Here is a 22,356-nt window from a genome sequence, read left to right on the forward strand (position 1 = left end):
ACTGGGCCCCACCTCCTGACAGCGCATTCAGTCAATCCACAGATGCACATAAGTGTCCCTAGGATCCAGTCACCTTGCCATGAGTCTTAAGATCCAGTTAAGTTGACAATTAAGTTTAACCATCACAGATGGTTATAAAATGGAAAAGAAGAAAGGGCAGCAAATTATGTTTATCATGGGATTTAATGAGAGTCTTCTCATCATATAATTGTGGAAAGGTCTTTGTCTCATGAAGGCTGTGTTATAAAATGCTATTGCACGAATACGTACAGGCGGGTAGTGGCATATATGAGCATTCCAGAGAGCTTTGGAAAGCTGAATAACAATAATATGACCCAGTCAGAAGTTCTACCTTTCAGGCTGCCTACTCTGGGTAACCACTGTGTGCTTGTCCTTCCAGTGCCTTCCAGGATCATTGGAGATGGGGCGAACTCCACTGTCCTCCTTGTGTCTGTCTCAGGCAGTGTGGTGCTAGTGGTTATTCTCATTGCAGCTTTTGTCATCAGCAGGAGGTAAGCACTGAAGCCACTCATTGTTCCACCCCAGCCACCTTCCCAGCTTTATGAGGGAGCTTTTTGTCTTCTGTATTCAAAGTCGAGGCTTTTGATTAGCATCATAAACTTGGTATTTGCAAGCAAGCTCCCTTTTGTTGCTTTGATCTTCCCATATCCCTACTGGAGCTGATGGTTGTGACTGGGTGGCAGCCATGGCTGCCAAGGGTCCCAGGAAGATCCAGCTAATTCCAGGCAGCTGTGCAAAAGGCCAGCCAGTAGGTGTTTTGTAAATCCTTTCAGTTGTAAGGTGTTATATGTATCCCTTGTTAAGTCTGCACTGACTGCCCAAGGCAAGGCATACCATGTAAAACAAGGCTCAGATATTAGGCTTTTCCATTTCCTAGCTATGTCATTTAACTGCTTTGAGTTTTCATTTCTCTGTGACATACAGATGATCATTATCTGCCTCAAACAGTTATTGACAGAAGAATTTTGATAAGCACCAGAGATACTACAGCATACACTAGGTGCTTCAACCTATTATTGATTGGCCACCTAAAACAAAGAAATAAGTACTAAGCTCTCTATCTTTTCATTGGAAAGGCTATCAGCATTCCCAGAGATAATCCACTGATCACTTGGTGGGCGTGATAGTGCCTTTGGAAATGAATCTGGACTGTTTATTTTATGAGTACTTATGATCCTACTTGACACTTGAAAAATAATCTAAAAAGAAGAAATAGCAATGGCTTGATTGCTTCCATCTACTTTTTCACACCATCTAATTGCTTGGTGTTGACATGTACCCCAAATCTAGGCTCCTACTCTTTGTCCCATTTGTATGAGAATCTGTCCCTCATATGCTACCAGTAGTTCTCAAAGTGAGTCTTTTGTTGTTAAATGGATCCTTTTAAATATAAAGTTTTCATGGTATAGATGAAGAAAATAATACAAATAGTGATGTAGTACTTGTCTAGGACCAGTGTAGGACCAGTGCATTGCCATGGTGGCAGGTAAAATTAATAGTGGCCCAGTACCTGTGCTAGTCTCTCAGGCCAGGTCTGTTCTGTGGTCCTCTCTTCCTGCTAATGATCTCACCAATGTCCCAACAGTGCTTCTGGCTATTCCCACTACCTCGCCAAGCCACTATGCTTTTACTGCACTCTGATGTAATTATAATTAGAATGAGGCCTGCATATCCTAGTTTGACTAGATGGTCTAAGTTGTCACATCCTTTTTTCCTGAATCCTGCTCCTGTCCTCACTTTCCAAAATGTTCTGGTATATATAGATTGATTTGTTCACTCTAATAATAACGCAGTGTGGAACAATGCCTTATTCTGCATGACATCTATATTTGTCATTGAGTTCATTCCTTTTGGTGTAAAGTCTATATGTAGGTGTATTTGATTAGAGCAGTGAGTTCCATCTCCAAGAAGTCAAAATCTAGAAGTCAGTCAGGATGAGCTTTTCCCTTGTTCATTACCATTTGACTATGTATGCCGATATGCCACACATACAACATGTGGGAGCTGTACGCATGGGTGCACATCTTCATATCCATCTGATTGTGGGGAACAGGGAACAAGATGGGGGTATATACAAATTACAGGGGCTTCTACTTTATTAGTATATATTTCTGTGGTTGAAGATATTATGGTGTATTCTGACAATCTTTCTTAGAAAATAAAGACATCTAAAGATCAAAAAATAGGAAAGAAATTATTAATTACCTCCACCTCACTAAAAATTAACTGAAATCCAGTGCCCCATGATGCTCAGCAGCAGAGTAGAGTTTATTCTGTGTCCTGACCATTTCTTTGGTATTGCTTGGGAACGTTCTGTAGCTGCAATCCAGCTTGCCTTACGTTTATGTTTTTTTTCCATTTTTTATTTTAAGTAGCCCTCAGTACAGCAGTCAAACTGTAGTAACTGGAAATAAGTTACCTCACTGTGAGTTTCTTCTGGGTGTTCTGCTTCAAACATTGGCACTGATGAAATTTAAAAACAAAACAAAACATGAAAATACAGTGCAGAGAGACAAGATTATTAAAAGCCAAGGCTATAGAGAATAGCATCCTTAAGCCTGATGACTTAATTCCTCTTCTGTTTTTATTGATCACATTATTATATAAGGCAGGATTGATAGCAGGATGCATCGGGTTTCCAATTATGAGTTCTCTCCTCAGAGAATTGAGCCTGTCGAGTTACCCAGTGATGATTCCTGTCCCTTCTCTCCCATTAAAAAAAAAATGTCACTTCCCAAGGCTGATAAACACAGCTTGGTGATTGGTCCTCAATGGATCACTTTTTAGAAAATGAAATGTCAACCCCTTGCCCTCATATTGATTCTTCTTTAGTGCCAGCCATAAAGCTGTCATGGGAAGGGCTGGCTGGAGCCAGGTAGCTGACAGCCTCGTGGCAGCTGATGCACACTCAGCCAATTCTTCCCCCCATGTAGGTTGTCTGCTCTGTTATCTTGGACTACAAATGTTTAAGTGGGACAAGAACAGGTGAACAGAGAGAAGACAGGTACTATGGACAAAAGTCGGCCCGGCTTTTAGTGAGAGTACACGTGAAGAGTAATAAATGGTGCCCCTGAAATAATCTTGCCAGACATCAGCCAACAGATTCAACACCCAAGGTGGTAAAATCTGAGTCATGTGCTCTGCCAGCAGGACTGCTTCTTGCTTCTTTGAGGCATACAATGTTGATGCCAGAAAGGATGCAGGAAGCAGTCCTTTATATGCATCCCCTTAAACTGGATCCCACACTGCTGTTGGCATGTGACATTCAAGAAGTAGCAAGGGTTCCTATGGTGAGCATAGTGTTGGTTCTTCTGATGAGCACAAAGAGAAAAATCTGTTGCTAATTGTTACCTAAGAAGAAACAGCCTCAGGCTGGCAGTCAGTACCTTACTGAATTTCTAAATGCAGCTCTTTTATTTATTTTGTTATATTCCATTTAATCTAAAAAGTCTGAGCTTAAGGCAAGCCACAATAATTTCCAAGTATTTTTTTTTTAAAGATTCACTTTTTTTTGGGGGGGGGAGTGCAATTTAAATGTGTACATATTTAGAGATCTCAGGTGGAAGAAATGAATTTATGTATTTAAAAGGAGATTATACAAAAGTTCATCGATTTAAATGTGTTGTGTTTTTTTTTTTTTTACCACTGACATTACGTCAAGCAGATTAATTGACACTTTGTGTAGACCTCATTGTTCTGTGCTTTTCTTCATCATTCAAGTTATCCTTTCGGGATGGTATCAGACTGCCAAAGCACAACATGGTCCTGACTACGGAGGTGGTTTTAAGGTGTGACTCTATGATGTTGTTGCTAGAAATTTTATCCCAGTCCACACATGCACATTCTCTTAATAGCAAGGGACCATTTTCTTGTATACATGTGTGTATATCTATGATCTCTACAGTGTGGCCTCTTTCTCCACTGCTTTTAAAGATGCTTCTAAAATGACTGGTACTAGTGACATTGTAAAATGCAAGTATGATGTCACCATTTCCAGAACTAGCAATTGAATCTGGGTTTATATTTCTCTGACAACTGCTCTTCTTCTATTTATGTTGATTTTCACACCATATTATTGTTCAGATTGATTTTGGCTAGTCTGTTCTCCCCATAATATTTTATTGTTCAGACATGATAAAAAATTTTTAAAAATAACTACAATACAAGAAGAGCCCCCCTAATTTTGGTTTGTTTGTTTTTAAGGACAGCTTGGTTTTTTGTGGAACTATTAACTGATAACTAAGCCCGTGCTGCTTTTACACTGACTTAATGATTGCTGGTGGTATTTCCACATATGGTAGAGTTATAAAATATCCCTTTTACCTAATTAAAGAAAAAGAAATGAATCATTTTTAAGAAGAAAGTGAAATGGCTTTGACAAACATGTATACATGGTGATTTGTAATCTATGAATTAATGTGCAAGTCTAACACACAACATAAAGTTAGTTTGCAAGTTAGTTTTGTCTACTTTGGAGTTCACAGCTCACATAATGCTGAAACAGTTCTGTTCAGTGTATATCTATCTTCCCTTATGCCTAATTTTCTTTTCTGCAATATTATGATCACGTAAGAAAGAATACTCTTAAATGTTAGCCTAAATTGGCCCTGATGAAGTCATGTAAATTCACACAATCAGGGGGCAGATGGTACGGCAGGGACATTTCTAAACAACTTGCATGCAGTCAGAAAGTTCAGTTGCAACCATTTCAAAATGTTGCTCGTGAAGATCTCTTAGACATCATTGGGCACAAGAGCAGTTGCAGCTCAAGGGAAAAGAAAAAGAAGGATGGCTTCTGTGACTCTGTGAGTGACGCTCCGGAGCACTGGAAAGGGTCCCTCCTGGAGCCAGGCTCGTTATTATGCTGTTTTGTCTTCTTTAATCTGCACTTCAGCTGAATGAATTACTTACCTTTTGCTAATTAGTTTTGGAACAGTGAACCACATCAATCAAATCTGTCCACTTGATTAGAGAAGTTAGTATTTTGATAAAAGCAGGGCCTGGGCAGGGGCCTTTTAACGCTCTCCTCTCTATTCTGTTTGTTTTATTGAATAGTCAAGGTGCCAGGAATGACCCATTGGCTGGGAGGGCTCATGCTGTTCCGTAACTGTGTTGGTTAATATACTTATGACTGGGTCCTTTTGACTGCGGGCGAGCTCTCTTCACTCTTTCCCAGCTTCACCTGCAGAGCGGGCCCTTGTCCTCACTCCTGCTGTTGAAAGGTTCCATATTTCCTTCTGGACCATTCACTAACAAGCCACGCCACTCCTTCCCCTTTTTAATCGGCTTGTCCACTTCTCCATAATTAGAAAATCTTCAACAAAGCTTTTGTTCTGGCATACAGGTGATCTGCCTGGCATGTCAATTTAGAGCTTGCTCTTCTGTAATCTTGGTGGTTCCTCTAGACTGGCTGGCCCAAGAATGAGCTTCAATAGGTCTTCTTTTGGGGGGCAATAATGAACCACATTGTCCTACTCTGAGCCCAGGAGAAAAGGTCATCAGGTGACAAAGGTAGAGTGGAATGCAGGCATTTCTGTTTTCAAGGTATTATTAGAGAACTAATAGCTACAATTTGCCTTCGAGCAGTAATACTGTTGTTTCTTTTTCGACGTTCCCTGTACCCTTGTAAGAGCTTTCCTCCAAATAACTCTGCAAGTAAGGAAGTGTCTTTAAAAATACACCTTCACTGCTCATTTCATTTCCCTTTCTATGTTTGGAAGGACAAGGAAAGGATAGGTGGGTCAGCTTTATAATTAATGACCTTTGCTATTTTGTGTTTCCTCTGGCTTTGACCACATTTAATGAACATGTACAATGCAGAGCAGAAAGCCATCCTTCTGGGCAGCTGGAGGCCGCTGGGCTGTACATCAGTACCAGGTCTTTCACTAATTCACTGACAATTTAAAGTGGCTACCACGAGCTAGGGTGTGTGGCTGAGTGATAGAGCACTTTAGCTAACGTGCTTGAAGGTCTGGGTTTGGTCCCTGATGGTACAGGAAGGGGCTGAAGGCTAGGTGATGCTCCCAAAGCTCTCTTGTTCTATTTATTTATTCATTTGTTTGTTCGTTTGTTTATTTGCTTAAAGAAAAGAGCTTTAAATCCGTAGTCAAGATCAAAAGTGATTTGAAAGATATACATGTAATTTTAGATAAAGCCTTTAGGAGCTCTGATAAGACATAATCCCTGTGGCCGGCAGGATCCTCTTGCACCCTGGGGAGCCCCTTGTGATGTTTTCCTGATGTAACATGTTGTTGTAGTAGTCTCGGACCTAACATGCTTACAATTCCTGTAAAAGAGGAAAATGGAAGAAGTGCATTGGAGGTAACTTTTTCCTATAAAGTTATTTTAGGCTATGTAAACCTGCTTAGTTTCTTTGATGGAGTAAATGATTTTAAGAGCAGTTGAATGTAAGTGGTGTACTGGTGTCAAATGTTTATTACTTACAGTTATGCCTGTTCGTTATCTTGTGACCATATCTCCAATAGGACGGGTACTGCCCAGTCCTAGGCCTGAGCAGGGGAGCCATCAATTTTGCCCTCGCTGAAAGAGGACAAGGGTTACTCACCTGCCCCCTGGCCCTGTGTCCTCATCTGCACAGTGGAGCTGAATATGTGCCTTTCCACCTGATTCTTTTCATAGCTTTGCTGTAAAGATGCAATTAAATAATAGACCCTCTGAAGGGCCTTTGAAAATTTAAATGCAAAGGGAAACACAGGCTATTATTTGGGACTGAAATATGCTCTTTGTAGTTAAGCACAGTAACTGGGGTCTCTGTTTTACTAAGCTGGTTCCTGCTTTGCAAACAGTTAGAGGAGGAGATAATATATGTGATGAGAGCACTTTGAAAAGTTAAATGCAGTGTGAAAGCACAAGGTATTATTATTTGCCAAGGAATTATCCACACAGAGGAACATCTGTAGGCTTGGAGGGTCTGATTGCTGAGTTGGTTCCTATGTTGCCGACACTTGGAAGAGGAATGTGGGAGGGGAGCTTCATACAGATGCCCCAAGTTGGACTGCCTGGCTGCTTCCTGCCTGGCTTCCTCGGGTCTCTGCTCATTGTTTTCTTTTGCATGGTCATCCTGCCTTCCTGCATGTTCAGAGTTCAGGAACGAGGACGTGAGCTTGTGTGATAGGACCGCACTGCCAAGACCAGTGGCTCAGGGGACTCGCTTCTCACCTCAGAGCTTTAGCTCCCTCACTCCTAAGAGGCTTGGCTTACCTTGTCTTTGAAACTCAAAGATGATACAAGATCATTATGGACTCCAAAGTAAATTGTGCGTTTCGACAGCCATAAGTGAACTCATTTTATTCACTAATTTGGTTTTGGTTTCTCAAACTTTAGAATGCTATATCAAGTAAGTTTATTTTTCAACTCCTTTGTAATATTCTTCTGATTCCAATGACATTCCAATGATAGAATGTTTACCTAGCATGCGCAAGGCCCTAGGATCAGTTCTCAGACCTCCAAAAAATAAAATTATATTCCCAAATCTTGAGTTGATTTTCTAGCTCATAGAATTAATACATGTATTTGTCTCCCTGATTCAAGATTTATAGAAACTAAGGATTTTCTAATTCCCAAGGCTTTACGACAAAAGCAGAATTTATTCCTAAAGGACACAGGAGCAGACTGCAAATGCTGAGACCATACACCAGTGACCCAGAAAAGACTTGGACAAAGCAAACAAAATCTTCCCACTTTCACTCCTGCAGGTTTTCTCTAAACTCTTCAGGAATCCAATGCAGTATAAAACAAATATTTACTATCCAAATTTTTATTAATAATTTAGAAATGTATATGTAGCAGCTGAAATCAATAAAAACATTGCTTTAAAAGTCTAATATGTGAGTTTTTATGGTAGTGGTTATCACAGTTTTAACAACAGGACTTATATTAGCATGTATTGAACATCACTGCCGTTCGATTTATGCAGAATTACCTATGACAACTTATTTGAAGTCAGAATATATGCATATATAATATACATATCTGTACATAATTTGGAAAAATAGCCAATCTTTATTAAATATCTTTAATAAGATATTTCCTCTAGGGATTTGAAATTATATTATAAACTATTTGTTTTATGTTTAAAATTGTGATTAAAAGGAGAGATTCTGGGCTCTGGTTGGCTGGCTTGAGGTCATAACTTCCTGTCCAGGTGAGAAATGTGTTTGGCTTATTATTTCATCTCTGTGAGCCTCAATCTTCTCATCTGTGAAATCTGCACTGTATCTGCTTGATATATGTGTGGTAGCAAAGAACTCATCTATGGCTTTTGCTACACATTTGTGTTGAAGGGAAATAATTTTCCTTTTAAATTTTTTTTAATAGACGGAGTAAATACAGTAAAGCAAAACAAGAAGCAGATGAAGAGAAACATTTGAATCAAGGTATCAAACATTGTATTAAAAATAATCTTCTTTATAGAGCATGTCTTGTTCTGTAGTTCAGAAGTGTCTACATAATATTAATATGGCCATTATTATTTACATAATTGTCCACATAATATACCTCAAAGATATCAAATAAGTGATTCAAATGATTTAAAGTGTAATTAAAGACGAGGGTAAGGTGGAAAAATTGCTTTAGAATCTTCTATGTCCTTATCTTACACTCTGCAAAAGGTTTTGGTATAGCTGGCTCATTCTTGTAGCTAGGTGGCAAGACTTAATAACAGTATTGAGCTGGCACTCTCAACATTTCCTTACAGACTTTCTTTCCCCTCCACGGGATGGGTTGTTTTTAAACTCTTATCCTTAAAATGTGAAGGCAGTCCCAGCAGTCAGTAGAGCTATGGCCGCTTGAGCAGTGGACAAGTCTTTGTTTACCCACTGATAAAAACCTGACCAAAAGCTTCAACATTTTCTTAGTCTAAGTCTAAGACCATACAGCCAGCCCGACTTTTCCTGTCAAGAATTTTTTAGGGCCAGACTACTTCTGTTAATTAGTGGTTTCTGAGAAGTGTTGGCCCAGTCTATCCCATCTTCATTTCTCAGGTGTCAGAACTTACGTGGATCCCTTTACATATGAAGATCCTAACCAGGCAGTTCGAGAATTTGCTAAGGAAATTGATGCATCTTGCATTAAGATCGAAAAAGTCATTGGAGTTGGTAAGTCTCTGAATATCTGTCTTCATGAATCAGCTATCTTGGTGGATTTAAATATATGCATGTAAACTATATAAATGTATGTATGTGTATGCACGTCTTATATACATGTATATATGTAAATATTGTGTAATGAGAGTTCCTTATTTGATGTATACAATAGCACAATAAAGACCTTTTGCAAATTTTGATTCCATTCTAAAGCTCTTCTGTCTTGAGTTTCTGGCTCATTATGGATTCCTTTTCTCCCCTGAAGGTGAGTTTGGTGAAGTCTGCAGTGGGCGTCTCAAAGTGCCTGGCAAGCGAGAGATCTGTGTGGCCATCAAGACCCTAAAAGCTGGTTATACAGACAAGCAGAGGAGAGACTTCCTGAGTGAGGCCAGCATCATGGGACAGTTTGATCACCCAAACATAATTCACTTGGAAGGCGTCGTCACCAAATGTATGCGGGGTCACTCCCTTTACAAAGCCAAACTAGAAGTTACTGGGAAATTAAACGCATGTTTTCTTTGGGGGAAATGACAGATGGAGCAGACCCACTGGTTGCTAATAGGAGGAATTCAGTGTAGGACAAGTCATTAATCTTGTAGTCAGCACTAAATAGGTGTATGGTTACCCTATCTCCAAGACAGCTTGCATGAGATTTTAGGGAAATTAATATTGCAGACTTTTGGTACGCAATGCCATCTTTCAAATCTCTGCCAGGCCACACTGACTGTCACAGGGTAGGCATAAGCAGATGGTGAGCCAAAGTAATTTTAAGTACTTTTCATATAAAGCACAACAAAACCTCAACACACCTTGGGCAGAAGCTTCAGTTCCAGATGCACGGAGTAAATCTTGAGAATCTTTATTATATTGGGGGGGATTTGCTTGTCTGCTCTGCCTGATTTATGGCTGGTGCCATTCAGTGCCTATTTGCAGTAACACCTGGCTGAACCTTCCTCTTTTAGTCCATTAGCATTCGCTGAGCCTGTGAGCTACGCTTCAGTTAAAACACGACACAGCTCAACAGATGCATTTTGCAGAGAAACCCCAAGTACATCTGTAAGGCTGGCTAAAGCAGCCTTAAAAGTGCCCCACGGACAGGGCAGCTGAAGTGGTGACTGTTTAAGGCAATGCTGTTCCGGGTGCTGCAGGACCGACTAGAGTCTTGGCCGAGTCAAGGATCTTGTAGGCTCGGAGCTCTGTCTTCAGGAAGGTCAAGGCTTCTCTTATTGGACCCACCGGTGCAGAGTGGAGGGAACAATGCTGCTTCAGAGTGTGAAGTACAAGGCAGAGATGGGAAGCATTAAAGAGTAAAAGTGAGACAGTGGCAGTAGGATAGAAGGCCCAAAATCCTTACAGAGAAGCAATGGAGCGGTTACTGAATAGTGAAAGTGTAACTAGTTCAGAGGTCTTCAAAGTTAAACGAGAATCCTCCGGCACATTTGTTGAAACAGCTTCTGTTTAAAACTCATGCCTTTAAGTTTGCATTGGTGGGTGAGGTAGGACCCCTGAGTTAGTGTAGCATTTCCCAAAAGCTCTCCCCCAAGTGAAGCCCATGCTGCAGGTTCAGATGCCCACTGTGGGAACCACTGGCCTAGTGAAAAAGACAGCTGTGCACTTCTAGTAGAACAGATGACATTGATCAACAGTTCAGTCTTTCTGTTTCAGTTTGTTCATCTGGCAAATGAGATAAAAACAGAATTGGCCTTACAAGGTCAGTTGGGGATAAAAGAAAACATTTAGAGTGGTAAGCATAATGGCAGATTTAGGGAAAAAAAAACTCGTGTTAAATAGTATTGTTTTATCTGAAGAAGTATATCTTTCCTCATCGCCACGATCCTTCAAAAAGGAAACTTAGTGCCAACCATATATAATTTTCCACCTAAGGTGAGGGCTATAATTAGCATAGAATAGCTCTATTGGCTTTTTCAGATTAGTTTTACAGACAGGATTTCTTTCTGTTGCCTGTGGTCTTCAGGGTTGCTTGGAGCCCTTCGCTACTTTAATTAAAAGATAACATTCCCTTTAAATACTTCTACACATCCATTTTCTAAAAAACGAGGCTCTGTTCAGCTTGGGGTGTTTCTTCTGCTGCAGACAGTGATTTTCATAGTACCTCGGCAGCAAAAGGAAGAAACAGGGGATCTTTGTATTAAAGTCCCACCGCACCTCTAAAAGGCATCGCTATTACAGCTGTAACTGTTATAAACGACTGGGTGCATTTGCATAATGCAGTTGTCACTGAATTAAAGTGATTTAAAATTTCCTCCGGAGATGCTGCCCCATCCCTCCCCCCCGCATCCCTGCCTGTTGCAGGCAAAGAGCCACCTGCATCCATGAGCATGGCCTAGGGCAATTTTATAAGCCCTTCTGCTGATGGAGACGGTCATCTTTATTTCTCTTGTAGAGCTCGTAAAGACCCTGACAAATAGATACTTTTAATAAACAGAAGAAGGAATGTGGGAAAATTGTGAAGATGGCGCCGAGCGTCAGACTGGGGAGGTGTGAGGGTGAAAGGGGAGAATGGAAGAGTGTGAAGTCATTACCAACAGTTACTTGGGTAACTTTCTAAATTGGCAGGAGGACCATAAATTCTTCTTCCTCTTCCGTTCCTTTTGGATCTTCCAGTCTTTTCTCCGAAGCTCCAGAGGGATCTGGTGAAATGGAAGTAGCTGTTAACACTTGGCCAGGAGAGTCAGCCTTTCCTCGGTAGTTGACAAAGTATCTTTTGATTGAGGCAGGTTAATTAAATCTCACTGAGATGCATTTGATCTATCCAGCGCCTGAGATGCAGATGTATGGGTAAAGAGGCACTAGTGTTCCACCCTAATCCATCCTTTAGTCTGCACCAAGATGCCTAATTTAAAATACAAACTTTATTTCTTAACTGAAATATGCTCTCCATGGTATTTATTGTCTGCTAATTCAAAATGTTTGTCTCTGAATGATCTCTGAGCCCTCTGAAAGGCAATCAAAGAATAAATTGGACTTCATTGAAGTTAAATACTTCTTCCCTTCAATATTTTTGCCTATAGGGGCTGGGGATGTAGCTCAGTGGAACAGCGCCTGCCTGGCAAGCTCAAGGTCATGAGTTCAATTCCCAGTACGGAGGGTGGGGGGATATTTTTGCCTATAAAATGAAGATATTTTCCCTCCTTATTACTCCAGAAGTTATTAGCCATCAGCATCTCTGGATGGAAATATATTAGTTTAGTAAAATAAGGGGCTGGGGATTTAGCTCAGCAGCAAAGCGCCTGCCTGGCAAGCGCAAGGTCGTGAGTTCGGTTCCCGGTACCGGAGAAAAACCAAAAAAATAAAAAATAAAAAAAAATAAAATAAAATAATGGGTGCTTTTCAGCAAAGAAACGTCCCAGCCCATTTTCTCTGACTGAATGACTTAAATCCAAACAATTAGCATGTACAGCAATAAAAATGTGTATTTTTTGATTTATTAAACTGATGTTTTATTTTCATCCAAGGAAATCTTTTATGGACTCTTGACACTTTTACTTTTCTTTTAGTAAGAAATAAAGGATTATCACCCTCTATTCTCCAAACAATACTCCTTAGAAAGAAAGGATTCCAGACTTTGCATCCACTGGCAGTGATTAAGAAACTAAGGGCTGGGGATATAGCTCAGTAGCACAAGCACCTGCCTGGCAAGTGTAAGGTCCTGAGTTCGATTCCTGGTACCAAAAAAAAAGTTCTATGACCAAAAAGCCAAAAAAAAAAAAAAAAAAAAAAAAAAAACTCAAAAAAAAAAAAAAAAAAAAAAAAAAAAAAAGGATCCTGAACTCCAAAGGGCCCTGTGCTATGGTTGTCATCTGAAATTTCTGGGCTGGGAGATATAGCTCAGTGGCATAAACGCCTGCCTGGCAAGTGCAAGGTCATGAATTTGATCTCCAGTACCTCCCCCCCTACCCCAAAATAAAAGAAACTAAAGCACGGTTCTGAGCACCTAAGGTCCTCAGAAAGAGAACTAAAGAGGAATGAAAGTGTTACCTATCCCTCCAGCTGCACCCAGAGTATGAAATCATTTTGATTTCTTTGCTAAAGTAGGGAGAATGTTCTGAGAATGTTCTAGTACTGAATTCAAATTCCTATCTCAGACGAAATAATTTACTGAATATTTTCTGTGATGGTTTTTCAAGGTGGGTAGTTCAAGGAAGGAAATGAAACAAGTTTATTTATAGACAGCGTAAACAAAGAGAAAGGCTAAAGGCCCTGACCAGAGCAAGACAATAGAGAAGATGGCTGGGTTTTCAGATGTGTCTGAAACATGAAATATTCAACACCATTCCTGCCTCTTGAAACGTGGGTTTCCCTAAGTAAAGAAAACAGGTTCCCTCTGTCCATTGACTTCTTTAGCATCACACAAGTGGCTCTTCTGGGGACAAAATAAATTAATTATCCTAAAGATTTTTTTCACATTGAGACAGGCCTGGCCATTAACGTTCCCCCCTTTTGCTTGAGAGAGCAATTATCCATTCCCGTGCTCTGTGGACACCAGAGGCCACTTTAGTTAAAGACCTTGTCAACGAGCCACCCAAAGGGTTAACCTTCCAGATGGAATTCAAGCCTACTCGTCCTTTTAATATTTCATCCCCAGCTCCCCACAGCTGAGGCATAAGCTTGGCTTGTTTTAATTAAATTAGATCACACAAGACAGGTGTCTTGGCAGTAAAATTGTGCGCAGCCCATTTTTATCTCATTAACTGCACCGCTCATCAAGGGTTTTTGTTTTTCTTTCTGAAAACTCTAGGTAAACCAGTAATGATCATAACAGAGTACATGGAGAATGGCTCTTTGGATGCCTTCCTCAGGGTATGTGTCTATTTTATACTAAATCCAAGAGTATGAGTATTTAGAAAACTCTTAACAGAATTCCTTATCCATTCTGTTTGGTTGTTCTCATGGACTTTTTGAACACAGCGAAGGAAGGAGAGAAGAAATAGAGAATGATGTGGTTTTTAAGGCTATTAAATAATCCATGGGCAATGAGGGAAGTATTTGATTTATTCTTGTATCGTGAAGCTGTTTGAGCCGTGGATTCATTACACTTGGAGAATTTCCATCTGTCACAGGAAGCAAACCCAGCTCCCACAGTGCACTCTAGGAGTGAATTAGTGACTTTGGTCCGAACGGCCTGGAAATAATGTTGAGTTTCATTGCATACCGGATACAGATATCACACAAAGACTCAGTAATAAATGCAGGTTGATAATTAATTTGGCCTGATCCTAATAGGATTTCTCTCCATTGCTTTCCTGTCCAGAAGAATGACGGCAGATTTACAATCATTCAGCTGGTGGGCATGCTTCGTGGTATTGGGTCTGGAATGAAGTACCTATCTGACATGAGCTATGTGCATCGTGACCTGGCTGCACGGAACATCCTGGTAAACAGCAACTTGGTCTGCAAAGTGTCCGATTTTGGCATGTCACGAGTGCTAGAGGATGACCCTGAAGCAGCTTATACCACTAGGGTGAGCGCGATTTGCCGCCTGGGCTTCCCCTCTGATGAAACAGGCCCTGTCTTTTCCCCTTGATGTTCAGGCCTTGGTGTTTTGTTTTATTTTGCTTCCTTATCCTCTAAAACCTCTTCCTGTCTCTGCATCCCTTTTTAAATCATGTTTACAAAGAAGGAATTTTGAAGTAGACTAATGGCATAATCATTTTACAGAGCCACAAACTACAATCAAATTAAATTCTTTCTCCTCTGAAATTTCTTGGGCAAAGTATTCTAACGAGTAATAAGAGGGTGTCTTTAAAATTTAACTGAATGTGAAGCAAATATAAAAGGTAATTTACGAAACAAATGATCCGTTACTATGAAAATCCGGAGTAACAGAATGTACAACATTTACACTTTTACTTTCTTTTTTCCCTTTCTTATTTTCTCTTTTAATTCTTGTCTGTCTGAGATTTTCTCTTTGGCTCTTTTTTATTTTTATTTTTAAAATTTTTATTCTAAACAAGACAGTAGTATTTCTGCTTGTTTGGCTATGGAATCTGAGAATGTATATACAGGATTTATAAAACATTTACACTATGCAAGGATTTCCAGCATCTAATGGCCTTCATTTTACTACTGGTAGATAAGCGTGGATTAGGGCATAGTTAAGAGTATTCAGTATACAGTTAATGGCACTGCTATCTTAGGCTGACAATCTGAATATAAAACACTAATGGAATAAACACAGAACCATAAAACAGTTACTGGCTATTAAGGCTGACACTGTTAAAATCCATGAGGTAGACAGTAACTAGCCATTTTCCCCCCTTAACACTCAACATTTTACATTTGCAGTTCCAAGCACTGGAGGGTTTTTGTTTGTTTGATTGGTTAGTTGGTTGATTATTTAGGTTTTTGGGTAGTATTCAATTTCTTTGCTGCAGTTTTGATTCTTATACATATCCTCTTTTGGATTCCAAGTCCATTGATTTAGTAAAGAATACCTTTTTGTGGAGACGAAAGATCTTTTTATTTTTTCTGAGTAGTCAAAGAGAGAAGGGAAAGCAGGCTTCTAAAATGATACATTAACATAGATAAAGCCTTAGCCAAATATTTAAGGAAGAGAGGCTGTCCAAGCATCCTACAATGGGTTTTCAGAGTAAACCGTAGTATATCAAAGCAGTTCCCAGGGACATCCATTGTTGTGTTTGGTAGCCTTAATGAAACCTAAAGAAAAACTTTAAACCAGGACTGCTTGGGTAGCTCAAGGATCTGTACTCAAGTTGAGTTCATTTCCTCAGATAGAGCCTTAGAAAATCAGGAACTAAATTAAAAATACTTTATGCATAAAGATAAACAAGAGACAGCGGAGGTTAAAAAAAATAAGCAGCAGCAATTTAAACATTTCCTTGGTAATGTATTGCTGGTTTCCGATTTTTGTGAGTGTTTTAAAAAATTAAATAGTAACTAAAACTGCCTTTCCTCTATTCAATTCAGTAATAGTTTATATCTGGCGTCCTTTAAGAGCTCATTAATGTATTTCTTCTAGATGTGTTAAGCATCAGTCTTTTGCTATATCCTTCTAGGAAGACAGTGTGATAGGCAGCAACTTTCATATTTATCCTCCTTTACTGTGTATTTCTGAGACAGTATTAGCATTACCCTTGTGCTGCTGGGAAAAAGAATGCACGAAGAAAGTGTTAAAGCAAGTGTCAACTGCATACCCTTTGATCCACTCTGGATAACATATGTACTTTGCTAAACCTTTAGGTTTTTCCCTTTCTTCTGCAATACTGCCTTAAAGCAGAGCTCAGATAATAGGTTGGCTTTTAAAAAAGTAATTAAGACAGATTACTTGGTCACTTCCCTATGAGTAAAGAAAACATATGAGGAGAACCGTCTCAAACTGGAAGACTTTAGTTAAAATAAACAAGGCTCGTATTATTGTTAGGAGAGTTATCTCAAGAATGCTGTTGTCCTGCCTGGCAGGTAGTGACTCCATTCAGAAATGAAAATGGCACATCAGTAATGCACTTAGGGGATAACTTATGGCTTAAATGCTCACAGGGTGGCAAGATTCCTATCCGGTGGACTGCGCCAGAAGCAATTGCCTATCGTAAATTCACATCAGCAAGTGATGTATGGAGCTATGGAATCGTTATGTGGGAAGTGATGTCGTATGGAGAGAGACCCTACTGGGATATGTCCAATCAAGATGTGAGTCTCGGTGTTCTGAAATATATGGCTTTTCATTGAGATTCAGGAAGTTCTGCTTCACTGCGTGATCAACTGAGCACTTGAGTTGAAATAATATAAATTCGAGGATCTTAATATAAATATATGTAGTAACCTAGTTTTAATTATGACCAAAAATGACTTTTGATTACAACGATCAGAATTAAACAGCTTCCATGGTATAGTGTGGGAAGGAGAGAGATAGACAAATAGATATTGATCATAAACAAAATAGGATAATGTTTTTATCTGGTGAACGTTCAGTACCATACTAAAACAAAATTAATGTTTGAATTTTAACAAAATGTAGTAAAGATTACCAGAAAACAAAATCCACATGTGGTAAAATTGACACGAAAGGTTTATTGACAGAAAATTAGTGAATATTTTAAAGCTGGCATAGTTGTAATTAGAGCTTGCCCCTTGAGGACTCTAAAATAAAGCTTCACTAAATGACCCTTTGTAAATTATGCACATCCCTTTAAATGTACCATCTGGACTAGTTCATAAGGGAGTATCCACGATGCCTGCAATTTCAGAAAAGCATTCAATAATGACACTAATAAGATTCCAGAGTAATAGAATTTAATTACAAACATCTCCAGTAAGAAAGGAAAAATCAAAACAAAGAGCCCTAGATCAGAGGTCTTCCTAGAACACATTTGAGCTAATTCTGGAAAAGTTTTAGTTAGGTATAAAGGGCTTAGAAACTCCCATCAAAATAAAATGACCATCTATACTTTAGCACCTCACTCTTTTTTTTTTTATGTACAAGGAAAATAATCATTGAGGTATTTACAAGTGGAAGGTATTTAGGTTATCAATTAAAATTATATTTTAGCAAAAACTTGTTTTTAAAACTTTCCAATGTGCAATGCTGTCTGGCTTTCCTGAAGGAACAGGAAGTTACAAAGCCCTGGCAATCATACAAAGAACCAGGTGCACGCACATAAATAGAATGCAGGCTGCCTGGTCAGTAAAAGAATGTTCAGAGCTGTAGAGAAACCGATGCACTCCATCACCAGTGGAGCAAGAAGAATTCTCCACTGTGAATATCCAGATTAGAGGGAAGGGTAGTATCGCTATTGTATTATCTGTAATTCATAAAGAAGAGCCGTAGTGGTTGGGGAGAGAGATAGAACAGCCAGCCTCATTGACAGATAATTGCAAGCTGGAAAAAGACTGGAAGTGAACGGTGTGTGATCTTTAATTCGATGTGATTACTCAGTGCAGATACCTTCAAGTAGCCTCTTATGTCAACATTTGGATGCAGGTTACAGACCCTTAGAAGGACAAAGACAAAAAACCTAAATGAACAAATCGTGCATATATTGATGTAATTATTTGATACTTAACTTTCATTTATTCCAATTGAGAGACATGACTAAATGTTCCAAGTGTACCATATATAAAGATACCAGTGCTAGGCGTGATGGCTCATGCCTGTAATTCTCAGCACTTGGGAGACAGAGGCAGGAGGATCATTGTGAGTTCAAGACCAGCCTGGGCTACAAAGTGAGCTCAAGGCCAGCCTGAACTGCATAGCGAGACCCTGTCTCAAAAAGACAAAAAAATAAATAAATAAAAAGATATCTGTGTCAGGGCTCTAAATATTTTGAGATCTGCAACTTTGACAGTTCCTATGTTATATTAAGACAATTGACTATTTTACATATTATCTATATTTCTGCCTTTATCCATGAAGAAAATCATCTAAAGCCATTTTTGTTCACCAGTAATATTGATCTGTCATTCACATATATTTGTCTCTCAATGCTAGATTCTGGGTAGAACAGGAATCAATAGGAAATGAATCTGGAGAATGACCTTCCTGGGTAGTACTCGCTGCAGAAAAGTAACTGTGGAAAATATGTCAAACATTTTTTGTTTGTTTGAATCCTTTGCCCCTTTGTAATATTCAGCAGTAAACTGAGAAAATTTGCTTTGGTAACCCACAAGCTGTCTTCCAAGCTGGTAGTGAATAGAGGGCTTCTGAGAGAGTATTAATCAATCTGGGCAGTTACAACAAATTGAGTTACCCTACCAGCAGTCCAACGTTGCTTGCATTCTTGTCAATTCAATGTAAAATGTTTTCAACAACTTTAGAGTCAATACCATATACCTCAGAAGAAAAAAAGAAGAAAAAAGTCAAAGGATCAAAGTGACCTAGTGTAATTGCTACAAATAACTAGAATAAAATGAGATAGCATAGACAGTTCCACCTTGGAGAAGTAGATAATAGAATGAGATGTCACAAAATACAAGAGAGAGAAAAGATCAAAGGGGTTAATCAATCCAAAGATGATTGTCAAACTAGTTTGCTAGTTAAGAATACAACAGTCAAATTGGCAGACAGAAACTGAAGCCAGCTCAATTAACTTCAGTTGAAAGCCAACTTTTGAGCACTCAATGGACCCACTGGATGGGTTCAGTGTGGTCACTGGCATTTCCATGGCCACTGTTTCTCCAGCAGCAATTATTTCTGCAGGAAAATAAAATAATCAAATGAAGCAAAACAAAAGTGCTGATTTGAGACAGACAAAACTTTAAACTCCCAAACAAATAATAGAGTTTCCAGAATCTCAGTGTTACTCATCAACAAAGCTTATGAGTGGCCAAGAAATTATGAAGTAATCCACCTCTTTAAATGTGGCGTGAGTCACTCATTACATTACTGGGATGCATACCCCAAAGGGGAGGGGCTTAGAGAAAAGCCAATGAGAAAATAATATAGTGGCAGCTTAGAAAAATCAGAGTTGGCAAGAGGCTGCTGAGTGATTTATATCTTATTAAGCAAGGAAACCACGCAGATAATCTTGGACAGTAAGACAAGAGTTGCTATCATTTTAATTTCTTTCCTTAGATAGGTGAGGGTCTCCTTTAAGATTTAAATTAAAAATAATTACTGTTAATCTTTTAATCAAGAAAGAGACACAAAATTGATGTCTAAGGATATAATCTTCCGAAAGGAAAAGTGGCTGAGCATCTGGACAGTGGCTTTCGAGCTGATCAATGTTAGCTCTCTGAGCAAGAGGATACAGGCTTAAAATTATGCCAAGGGAATATTTCTTTTTGGGAAATGCTCCTGAAGGGATCTCTGGCACTAAGACAGAGTCTCTTCTGCTGGGAATGAGTAGGTGTGCTGCTGCTGAGTTGCAGAGTGAGTAGGGGCTTGGGCAGAACCATGTGATCTCCTTGGGCACTGCCCAAACTCTGACACCATGTTGTTGATCTAATTGGGTTCTAACAACTTTGGACTAGGGATGAATCTTCCCTTTAGAGTTTCAGATTGGCATCGCTTGCCATTTGTTAACACCTCATAGCAACAGCTGGCTTCTCTCTCCTGCTGCCAGCAATGCTCAGGTCCACTGTTGGCTTCTGTGAAGGAACTGGAGCCATGCCCATGCTCCAGCTTGCTGGCAGCTTCATGTATGAGAAACATGCTTGTCTGCAGGGTAAACCTCTAACAATAGCCTGCCTGGCAGCTTAATACGCCATCCTGTTGTCTCCGTAGGTGATTAAAGCCATCGAGGAAGGCTATCGGCTACCCCCGCCCATGGACTGTCCCATCGCGCTCCACCAGCTGATGCTAGACTGCTGGCAGAAGGAGAGAAGCGATAGGCCTAAATTTGGGCAGATTGTCAACATGTTGGACAAACTCATCCGCAACCCCAACAGCCTGAAGAGGACAGGGACAGAGAGCTCCAGGTTTGCCGTGCTTACTTAATAGTGATGTATGAAGGAATGCATCAGAGGTGGCAGGCTAGTGGTGACTCATTTTAATTCCTACCTTTTCATCAAATGCTGCTTCACAGATCTGTGCAACCCAGGTGACGTCTTTCTCAATTAGTCAAGTATTTACAGTCGTTAAATTCATCATTTTGAAGAGCCTCATGCCTGTCAGCCCTCATGCTAGTAAGAAAATTTAAAAGGAAAAAGAAAGGAAGAGCTAAAGTGCTTAAGATGCTGGCCTTGAAAACTTAAGAAGAGGCTGAAATGTACTCTTGGAAGACATTCAAGCTAGGAGAGGCTACTTTTCAAAAAAGACAAAGGAACATGAAATAATAATAAAAATGGAAGAGTAGGTCTTTAAACGCTGCATTCTAAGTTGACATATCAAGTGTTAATTGTAGCAAGAGATTCATTGGGTTTCAGTCTGATTTTCCCTTTCTGAACCTTAGAAGGATACAGAGTCAATATAGAAACCAATCAAGTTACAAAAAGCAGACAGTGAATTTTTTGAGGCATTTTAAAACAAAAAGGACTGGACCGTCTGTGAAAGAGGAAGTCAGTTCACTGGGGAGAGTGACATGAAGTGTGTCAATAAGGAACACAGGGATATTACATGTGCCACAATTCACTAGGAGCTTTTCCCCATGCGGAATTAACTTTACTGCTGTCATATGAAGGATGCCTGCATATCGGTCCCATCTGAAAGAGTGCAGACTATCTTTCTTACCTGAATTATTTAGGAAGCCAAGAACAATAAGACCAAGTAGCTCTGGACTGTGACAAGTGAAGCATCACTTCATCTCCAAATTCGAGCTTCTCAATTCTCAAAGCCTCCTCCTTTTATCATGATCTGAGTTAAAAACAGAAGGGTATTTTATTCCTCCAAAACGATTAAGCCCTGTAGAACTTTATAAGCCTTTTGTATTTTCCTTCAATCTTTCTCCTAAAAACTAAACTTCAAGGTCCTGGAGAGAAAGAATACATTTAGGGTTAGGTCACCCACCTCTGCCTTTTAGATACTCAGTTCCAGAGTTCATGTTTGAGGGCTGTGAGGCCAGTTGCCTGATGTTTATTGCTTTTCATGGTATTTAGGAGAATACATAAGCCATTCACTCACTAATACCACATGATACCTGCTTTGCACCAAAGTACAGAATACATTGAATTATTGGATGCACTTTTCTTACTTCTAAACTTTTCTCACTGATAATACAGTGCTTATTACCATTGCTGATAACAGGATGTCACATAACATGTGCACAAAAACTTCTAGAGCAAGCTTGAGACTGACCCTTGGAATTAACTGACAATGAATGGAGATGTTTTCTTCTGGAGGTTATTTTGACCTTGTGAGGCACTTAGAGCCTATATCTTGCCTTATTAATGGGCTTTGCTTTAAGTTAGAAGTAAATGCAAACAGATAAATCTTTGCTTAATAACACATGCTATTGCTATATATCCAGCACTCAATTAAATATCTAGAACTCTGTGTTAAGTATTAACTCAAATTTGAGAGAGGAATTAAATCTTGTTCTTGCTATGAACATCTGCAGAATTTTAGCCAGAATATTAAACTTTCTTGAAATAATGAGTACAAAAAAAGGTCACAAAGTCAAGGTATTTTTTGGACATAAAGCTGATAAGTAAGACAAATCTTCATTACAATATTTATATGAAGAAGAACTAGTGCAAGTCAAAATAATTTAGGTAAAAATAAAACATTTTACATGGAATTGGACTATTCATTCTGCTTTGTAGTTAAGGCTTTATACTGACCTAATTTTGTTATTATAAAGAGAGAGCTTTTAATAAC

The 22,356-nt window shown here is 39.3% G+C and overlaps 1 protein-coding gene across 1 annotated transcript in view; it reads left to right on the forward strand.

The window, feature by feature from the left end:
- Positions 1-22,356, forward strand: part of Epha4 (EPH receptor A4) — a 140,400-nt gene that overhangs the window by 109,234 nt on the left and 8,810 nt on the right. The window contains exons 8-15 of the mRNA XM_005395504.1: positions 401-512; positions 8,359-8,417; positions 9,024-9,137; positions 9,391-9,576; positions 13,885-13,946; positions 14,398-14,607; positions 16,644-16,793; positions 20,326-20,519. Coding sequence (XP_005395561.1) covers positions 401-512; positions 8,359-8,417; positions 9,024-9,137; positions 9,391-9,576; positions 13,885-13,946; positions 14,398-14,607; positions 16,644-16,793; positions 20,326-20,519 — 1,087 coding nt within the window. The remainder of the gene's footprint in view (positions 1-400; positions 513-8,358; positions 8,418-9,023; positions 9,138-9,390; positions 9,577-13,884; positions 13,947-14,397; positions 14,608-16,643; positions 16,794-20,325; positions 20,520-22,356) is intronic.

Source organism: Chinchilla lanigera, unplaced genomic scaffold (genome assembly GCF_000276665.1).
Source record: "Chinchilla lanigera isolate Chin_1 unplaced genomic scaffold, ChiLan1.0 scaffold00052, whole genome shotgun sequence".
Taxonomy (NCBI): Eukaryota; Metazoa; Chordata; class Mammalia; order Rodentia; family Chinchillidae; genus Chinchilla; species Chinchilla lanigera.